Here is a 9,837-nt window from a genome sequence, read left to right as displayed (position 1 = left end):
CTGTAAAACAATTTCCTAAGTGTTAGCAGCTAAAAATAGTCTTTTAGCTCCCAAGACAGAGACAGTTAAGTTTAGAAATTTTCTGGCTGAATAAAGACAATTCAACACAAACTTTTTACTTAATCCAACTGGGTACCTCTTCCAGGTTTTTAATTTAATCTGGCATAAAGCAACAGACTTATGTACAACAGCTCACTCCATTTACAGAACTCTTTCTAGAGTGTGTTTGACTTAAGATGACTACTGTGAAATCTCTTTACTATAATATGCACTAGGCATTAGACAAGACAATCATAATTAAAACTCTCTTTAAATGAAGTTTATTTTTAGAGAAATATTTTGGGGGAGAAAAAAAATAATGGAAATATTAGCTTTAGAATCTGGAGTCCTGACAAGCATATCCAAGTCACATCTAATGGATTATAAATCCAATGACAATGCTATAAGGGAAGGTTTTATTCTCAGGTCAACTCGAAAAGAAGAAACAAACAGAAAAGGAAATAATAGCCACAAAGCAATGTCACTTCAAGGACAAAGCCATACAGTTATGTTACCATAGTAAGTGATAAATTTACCTTTCCCAATTATAAATATGGCTGTGACTTTCATCCATTAGCAGAATATCATCAACCTCATCTTCAATGTGAAAAGGATGACTTGAAATAGGCTCATCCGTTGGAAAGGAATAAATGCTCATGTAAGGATGGGACAAAGCTTCTTCTGCTGTCAATCGATCCATGGGACTAAATGTCAAAATTTGCTCCAGAAAGTCCAGTGCTGTAGAGAAAAAGCTACCATTAAATGGGCAATTTCAGACATTTAGAACTTAACATTAAGGTGTAGTGCTTTGCTCTACAGCCCTGCAGTTGTTCCAAAGTAGCTGCCAGTAGTATCAGCTACTGCCCAGTTCAGTGCCAAATATTCATCCCATAGCCATCAGAAAGAGAGCGGAGCAGAGGTCGAGTCTAGGATCAACCATAATGTAATTTTAAGCATGGAAAAACAGCAAGAGACAGAAATCTTCAAGTTGAGCCAGTATCCACCAATGGCTACCAGGAAACACTGCTGTTACTTTGGCTGGGGGACCTTCTTTCAAAAACGTTTGAAAGACAGTTCTTTTACACTGACTCCCTTCCAATGTTCCCTTGTATATAGAAAGCCAGGATCTCAAAAGAGAGCAACTCCAGTGCAAAGAGGTCCAGCAGAGATTCACAATTCTACTCCAAAGATGACCAAGCAGCTATCATGGAAGTAAATTTTTTTTATTACAGCAGACAATCCTTCTTCAGAGAACACAGATTCTTCTAACTGAAACTTGTTTTTAACAATTGCGCACCTGCACCTCAAAGTTGGACATTATTTGATAATTTTGAAACATATACACAAGTATTTGTTTTTTATTACTTACCTTCAGGACTGATGCCTGGAAGCAACTGAGTTAAAGGTTTGTGTGGCTCAGTCATATCGTTTCGAATGTAAACTGGAATCACATTGAGAAGCTCCTGACGGTCCTCCTCATGTACAACAGGAATTGATTCTAGAATCAACTGCATCTGTTCAAGTTCATGTGCACCTAAGCACCAAGAGAAAACACAAGCTGCCATTTCAACTTCAAACATTTCTGATCCCTGTATATGAAAAGCATGTCAAAATTCTGTGCTCTGAGCAGCTATTTCCAGTAAAAGATTATAATCTCTTACAAGGGAGGGAAGGCTGAAGTTCTGAATTTAAACGATAATAAATCTGAAGAGCTCTCAAGAAATGCTGTGGCATATGCAGAATTACAGAGCTACTACTCACAGATAAAGAGACCTAACCTTAAGCTTTTGTAAGGGTGCTTTCACCATGGATGAGGTATTCTACAGCATTACTCTTTTTGTTATATACTATATACTGCAATCCTCTCCTTTCAACTGATCCACCTAATTAATTCAGGATTTGACCTCACTTCAAATTATATCTCCCTTATTAATAAAAACAGTAGTAGTTTAGCTCAGAAAGATATCTTGCAGGCCACAGCCATTTGTATTAATAGCCTATTCTGAAATCCTGCATTAACTGTCAAGTGCACAACAAAAATCACCTGTCAGTTACACAGTGATACTGTTTTTAAAAAAAGCACTGTATTATCATTGAAATTATAGTACTCTTTTAGCACTATCTGAAGTTTCCCTGGGTAAGAACAGTAAGGAAGCGCCAATACAGCAGGTCAATCTTGAATATGAACAGCAGCTATACTCAGTACTGGAGTACCCAGAAATACACCTCATCAACTTCAGCTTGTTGTTCAGCTCCAAGAAGGATGTAAGAACCTAGAGATTCAACTAGCAGATGAAACTATATAGGATTATTTGCATGCCAGCATTTCCTTCCTTCAGCAAGCAGCTCTGGGCAATCACAAGCAATATTAATATATGTGACAATAAATATAAAAATAAATGGGGCCAACAAGAGATTGTATCATCTCCAAACCTCCACATTCTCAGTTCACTTCAGTGCCTGCACAGCACAGCAGTCTGCACTGGACATCCTACCACATACCTGCCCAGTGACTTGAAAAGCTGAGGCAAAGTCACTGCAGAAAAATCTAACAGAGACCCCTGTTCCCCAAATGAATCAGTACTGCCTCGAGTTAACTTCTTTACTGGACTGAAAGAACTGTTTTGTTCTACTTCAGACTACTACAAATTACTTAATATGATCTATCAGGTGTTATACTGCTTGCAATTTGCTGGAAAACAGATTCTACTATGTAATTAGTACCATCCTAAAAATTAATCAGCTTTCTTTCCACTATAAACAAAATAACCATTCCAAAGTATTCATTTAGAACAAAGAAGTAGAGAAGCTGTTTGGAACAACTACTGAATTCCTCTGCCCCAAATTCCCTTACCTATCCCAGGTATTCTGCAATACTAATCTGCATTCTTCATTCCCATTCTCATCAGCTTTCTGAACTGCAGGATTCCTAAGGGATGGCTCAGAAGTAGACAGGAAGTTGCAATTAACCAAATAAAGCCTGTTGAACAACTCTGCAAAAGGATTTTATTCAGAGTCCCAGGGCAGGATAACTGCCACATCTCCAACCATCCCTTTCCACATGGACAATGTTAAGAAATCCACTTTTCTTTTGATTAGAAAAGCGTGGCAGTGCTAAATTTTCAGAGCAGCACAACTATATCTAAAATACTTTTCTAAGTATCTAGATAATGCAATTAAGGCATATAAACAAGCCTACAAATTTAGGATTTTGGTTACTAAGACCAAATTTTTAAACAGAATTCTAACTCACTGCACAGCTACTGGGCCAATAAAAATTTGTGACAAATACCAATGCTACTCAAAGAAAAAAAAAAGCCAAAATGCAGGCAGTTGTGATCACTCTATGCTGAATGATGAAACCTGCAGACTTTCTCCTACTATTTCACTATTTGCCAGCAGAAGGTCTCGATGCAATGGGAACCTAATAAATCTTCTATCAGCCAAGCATTTAATGCTCTGGGGACATTACTCCTGTAGTTAGTAACTCAAAGAGTGAAAAACTCACTGCAAGTCAAAGGAAGCCTCTGCACGTATTAATAACTGATTTATATCAAATAATGCTTTCAAGTGACAATTCTCAATTAATAGTGCTTAATGGGAAGAAGCTCTCAATTCAATTGCCTTTTCATGCAAAGCTAAGAACTACTGCAGAAGTGTGCCCTCAGTCCACATATGTCTAAAGGAATGTGAACTTTGAAATGCAAGCTTAGCTCTTAGAGGTTTTATCTGCATTACTCCAATAATTTAGGCCAACAGGAGCAAATCCAACAGTGAGCCTGAATGAGACAACTGCTGCTGAGGCACCACATTGCACAAAAATAAGCATTTCAGAGGTACTGCAGTGGTTTACTCATCTGCTCCCTTGGACCGAGTGCTTGTCAGCAGGTGGTGATCTCTTACAGTGCAAAGGACAGTTTCACTTTATCTAAAATGCTCTAGTTTGTGCACTGAGCTAGGTCAGCAACATGCTACAAGATGGCCATCAACAGATTTGCTCCAGATATTTGCTCCTGAGCCTGACCAAAGTGCTAATATGATGTGCCCAATGAGACCAGAGCATTGCTTCCTATCTTGCCTGAAACAATTGAAGGTTGCACATTTCCTTGCTGTACTTTATACCTTTGAATCTTAAATCTAAGGCCCATAATCTATGCCTTCATAATTTAAAAATATAGAGAAGCAAAAAGCCATTAGGTTGACTACATTAAAAAAAAATCTTTATGCATATGTTACTCAGGGTATTCATAATCCTCATGTACTCCCCAGATACACCAATTCACACATATACCAGAACACTTCTTAGACATCCAACAAATTTAGCTCAACATGATTACAGATTTACCAGATATGATTTTTACATTAAATTGTGATATTTATCTGAATACACACCAATTAACAAAATTGAAGTGTCTTCTGCTTCACAAATATATCAATTTATAGTTTATACAAGTCCATAACAATATAGCATATCCTGATAGTCAATGACTACTGTTAGCCATGAGAACCAATCTTTCCTGAGGAAGATAATTAGGCAGTACCACTCCTTTTATGAATATACATACTGATTTTATTCCACCCACCTGCAAAGAGGGTTTTCCCAGTCAGCATTTCAGCAAAGATGCACCCTGCAGCCCACATGTCAATGGCTTTAGTGTAGTTGTTAGGAGAAAGCAAAAGCCGGGGCGATCTGTACCATTTGGTAACCAATCCTTCAGAAAGATGGCCCTAATGAAATTAATAAAAAATATTAATTAGATTTTTAAGACTTACTTTTTTTCAATTGCTTCTTATTTTTTAAATGCATTACTAACAAGATTTTTTGGTCTCAATTGTGTGCATTGTACTAAACCTTCATTTCTACCTTTACAAATAGCTTTGTGAGTAAACAGCAACAACACAGAAGTATGACAGTATTTATTAGTCAAATGAGGTGCTGCAGCCAAACTTTCTCATTCCCAGATGCCACATAAATGCAGAGATGATACTGAACTCTCTTGTGAAACATCTAGACCAGGAAGACAATATCTCTAAACCAATCCCCAGAAGCAGCCACACTTGCACTATGAATGCCCTACTTATAATCTCATCTAAGGCTTCTATAATTATGTCATTAAATGTTGCTCTTAACCTCAAGTTCTGTCTCCACTGTTAAAATCTCTGCTTCACTGAACCCATTTAGTAAAAATAAATTATTTTATTTTATGCTTGCAGTAGTCCTGTCTGAGACAAACAATGCTAAGGAGGCCTTCCACAGCCTATCTACCTGTGCAGAAGGGAGAAAGATGCTATTTTAAGAAGGCACAGTTGTCAGCGAATCACTTAGATATTCCGACTCTCTGCATACCTTGTGGGAATAATGAGGATCCATGATGCGTGCAAGACCAAAGTCACCAATCTTCAGCACCAAGTCTTCAGTATTAATGAAAAGATTAGCTGGTTTGAGATCTCTATGCAGAACATTTGCAGAGTGAATATATTTGAGCCCACGTAGCAGCTGGTACATGAAAAGTCTGGCATGATCTTCCAGTAAAGGGCCTTGCTCTAGCAAATTAGCCAGATCTGTCTCCATGTATTCCTGGACAATGTAAACACAGTTCAATTCTGTAAGGGAGCCCACATCATCTGTTAACTGGCTTCCACTGGGACCAAGAATTTCAAATACTTTGACAATGTTATCGTGGTCAAGTCTTCTAATAATTTTGATCTCACGTAGAGCATGTTTAACACTCTGGGGATCTGTAAGGACAATTTTCTTGACAGCTACTCTTTTGTCACAGTCATTATCGACAGCAGAAAAAACTAAGCCATTTCCACCACAGCCCAGTGGTTTTAAGTCCATATACCGAGAGCCCAGATCAAAACCATGAATGTTCATGAGACTTTCAAATTTTTCTGCCATTTTAAAATTCTTGACGTTTTTCCTCAAACTACTAAGCTTCTGTAAACACACGGAGACACTTCCACTGGTATCTGAAGGAAAGGTCTTAGAGAAAGGGAGAAGAAACACTTGGCTTTGACTGCAAGATGGTTTCTTGACACTCTCATTTCATTATGAGCCAGCCAGGCCTGTTGTGTCCCCTTGAATTTAGAGCCTGTAAGCTCTAAAACTCAAACCGAGCATAAGATAGAAAGATTGCAGCATTCATAGTTCAAGAAAGGTGCAGCATTTCTGCAGACATTGAAGAAAATACTCACAAGAAACTCAAACGGAATGAAATGACATACTATGCACTCAGCTCTACTGTGCTAAACTGGTTAACATTTAACAAAAATGTGAATAAATATGCACATAATAGGCTTCTATTAACATCCTCCTCCTCACAGTGCAGATACATTCAGTGTTGGACTGGTCCTGAGCAGCGTCATTCTATGGTGCTGGTAAGCACTATTTTTTTTCCTTCTTCCTCCTTTTTCTCTTCTTTGTTTACAGTCTAGTTAAATGGGAAACTGGCAGCTCTTGATTTACAAAAGATGCCTTCTGTTAATGATCAGGTGGCTCCAGCTCACCACAATCACAATCAAAGCTACCATCCATTTTACTCCGTGGCAACCTGAAAAGCAGAGAAAAATACATCAGTACTCAGCACATACAAAAGTCTTCTCCTCCCCGAACTCATTGAGTTGTCCTAAATATGCAACTTATTTACTGTCCAGTTACAAAAATAATAAACCATGAAAAAAGCTAAACTGATTAGGAATTATATGCACTTTTCACACTTGCAGAGGAAAACTGGCAGTAAGGACCAACCACCATTTCTAAACATATAATGTGAACATTTTTGATATATTCCATTGAAAATATATGGCACAAAATGAAAAATCCTCCTGAGTCTTAATAAAGGGACTAACAAAGCAAACTTGGTAAATCTCCAATAGAGCTGCTAAGAGTCAAGCCAGAAGCAACATTATCCTTAGCATCTGTCAGCAAATTTTGGAATAATTCTTTTCACTAAACTTTTATTCTAAGGCAAAATCAGGTTTAACTATTTCACTGTAGTAAGAGGTAACTGGGTACTGTTCACACAAAAAGGGTAAGGCTTGTGCACTCCCAGTATTTACTGAATATACAGCACACATCCAGTGCCACTTATAAAGCTTAAATCCTTGTGATTTGGAATAAAGTTTACCAATATCTCAAACAATAACTTTGCCTCTATAGACTCGTTGTTACAAGAACCACAGGGGTAATTCTTAAATATCAGACAAACGTTATTACTTTATCAATTACTTCTACACTTACCCAACCTAGATTATAGAGAAAAACTAGCAGCAAGTACATTTTACAGACTAACTGATATACTCTACAACCATTTCTCCTAACATATGGGGTCTTTCAGACATAATTTATTTTTTAATAGTGTAATGAATTCACCTACTATTTATGAAAAACCAAACTGACAATTTTCTCAGTAAGTTCCCGTCAGCAACAGCAGAATGCAGTCATAAAGACCACATGGTGCATTTTTGCACAACATCCTCACTTCTTTTCAAAGCTCAAAAATACCACAAAGGGAAGAGTCAGAGGTGTACACTACACAGTGTGGTAAGCTTTGGGCAATTCCATTACAAGTCACTTGCATGTTCTTCCCCAACATGTAGAGGTCACATCAAACCACTAAATGCCCTCTGTTCAGTCTTAGCCTAACACATTTCAGCTCTTCCCTCGGCTCTCTACCTAAATGTAAAGGTCTCCACCCTATCCCAACACTTCAGAATTAATTGAATTAATGTTTTCCTTTAGAACAGCATAGCCTTTCAGTGGGACAACTGGGAACAAGCAAAACAAGCCTCCTCACTCCTAACAGCAGCAAGAGCAGCTGACAAGTTATTAACATATTTTAAATAATGGCCTCAATTCACTAAAGTAATCAGAATTGTATAGAGAAAAAGAAAAAAGGGAAAAAGGCACACTGGCAAACAGAAACAAGACTGTTTTGAAACATTTAAATATTACCCTTCCTTAGGCTCAAGCCAGACTGCCACGAAGATGCAGCCCCAATGCCCTGGCTCACTTGCTCCCTCCTGCCACACACCACCTGCCCTCAGCTATGTGGGCAGAACACGACAAACCCAGGGAAGAAGCAAACACTCTATCCTCTGCTCGGTTTTTCTTTTTAAATAAGGATCACCAAATGTAGTGTTTCTGAACTGAAAAGCATTGAGCTGCCCTCTGCTATTGTGGCACACCCTGCCAGAAGCATGATCTTCAGAGCTTTCTCGACTCAGCACATGGGACTTAAGATTGCCTTAAGATTCCTTTCTTTGTGCAATTGCAAGAGTCTAATTTAAAAAGTGTTTTACAAGGTTTATTATAGCCTCAGTACAAACACAATGAGGGAACACTACTACTTTTCCCCAAACCATCTTGAACTTTTACCAATATTAAGACATTTGAGTGAGGACCCTTTTTAAAATACCCATGAATTTATTTGAAGAACAAGAGTAAAATTTATCCTAAAGAGGACAGCATCAGCAACTATCCAACTCTGTCCACAATTATAAAACCCAGAAGTCTAGCCTCTTGATTGTCAACATTTTTAACTTGAAAGTATTTTCTCACTCACATGTACTACTTTCAGGTTCACTCATTGTGAGCTGCTGCCTGTGAAACAGTTTACATCACCCCATTCACCTTTCATTCCAACACCCCCCCCAGTTATGAAAATTAATTTTTGTACCAATACTTCAAATTTCATGTTAACTCAAAGTCTAAGGCCTCTGTTCAATTACCCTGCAATAAACTGTATTTTACATCCTTGGGACCACTTACAACCAGTTGTATTCTGCCTCACAATTAGGCTTATTGTTTCACACTGCTGATGTCTTCAACATGCAGCAATACCGAAACTGTTTGCACCAGCTGCGTGACACATCTGGAACCTCTCTTTTAGCTAGTTCCATTAAACAGCACAGGAACAGATTCAAAACGATGCCCATCAGCAGCAAAGATTAAGATCTACCATTTCTTTGCCTTAACTCAGATCTCACCCCCTACTGCTGTGACTAAATACAGCAATAAAAGGACTGCTCGAGGGAGAAAGGGAGCTATGGCCCACTTGCTTCCTGAAGTAGGAGCCCTAAAATCTTCATTCTGTGTCTCTGAAATGATGCGCTTTGAATCATCATTTTACCCTTATCCTTTCACTATGTGACCACTAATTACAATGTTTTCAGAAAGCATGCAATGATCTCCACAATCAGAGTGATTTACCTAAGAAAACAAATGCTGACAACATAAGCAACCAACCCATAGCAGCCTTCATTTGAAATGATCCTGCTACTAACTTCCTATCTGTGAGCAAATTACTAGATCCCAAAGCCACAAGAAGCAGGGCCAGCTATCATTCAACCCGGGAAGCTGACCAAGAGGCAGCCTATCTACCAAACAGATAAAGTACCTCACACAAACGTGGTGAGGACAGTCAGAGACTGTTCCAGGAAAAATGCCCCACTATTGAAACAAATACTACTCTGGAAAAAGCAGAGAAATGACAATGCAGCAGCAGGTCCACAAAAAATGTGTTTTTTAGAAAAACCACATTTCTACACTAACCCTTTGTATTAACTACAGGTATCCCTCCTTTCCCATTAAAGACATCCTTCTTTCCCCACGCCAGCTCCATCTCTCACCCATGTAGCCCTTTGCTGTCTCAGCCGAGAGCTGATCCCTCTGCCAGGCCTGCAGCCCCAGAGCATCGCCAAACACCTTTGCCCATCCACCAGTTAAAGGCACACAGACATTAGAACAAATAGTCCTGTGGACCACAAGCAGATAGGAGGGATGCAAATTAAAAA

The 9,837-nt window shown here is 38.5% G+C and overlaps 1 protein-coding gene across 3 annotated transcripts in view; it reads right to left on the bottom strand.

The window, feature by feature from the left end:
- Positions 1–9,837, bottom strand: part of MAPK6 (mitogen-activated protein kinase 6) — a 28,917-nt gene that overhangs the window by 2,377 nt on the left and 16,703 nt on the right. For all 3 annotated transcript variants that reach the window (XM_085070644.1, XM_085070643.1, XM_085070645.1), the window contains exons 2-5: positions 5,387–6,593; positions 4,623–4,767; positions 1,409–1,573; positions 576–777 (exon numbers count right to left, since the gene is read on the bottom strand). In XM_085070644.1, the coding sequence (XP_084926770.1) occupies positions 576–777; positions 1,409–1,573; positions 4,623–4,767; positions 5,387–5,941 (1,067 nt within the window). In that variant the 5' untranslated portion in view covers positions 5,942–6,593. The remainder of the gene's footprint in view (positions 1–575; positions 778–1,408; positions 1,574–4,622; positions 4,768–5,386; positions 6,594–9,837) is intronic.

The sequence above is a fragment of the Lichenostomus cassidix genome, chromosome 10, assembly GCF_008360975.1.
Source record: "Lichenostomus cassidix isolate B80296 chromosome 10, HeHo_3.0, whole genome shotgun sequence".
Classification (NCBI taxonomy): domain Eukaryota; kingdom Metazoa; phylum Chordata; class Aves; order Passeriformes; family Meliphagidae; genus Lichenostomus; species Lichenostomus cassidix.
Note: the sequence above shows the minus strand (reverse complement) of the source record. Positions and strands in the feature narration are given on the sequence as shown.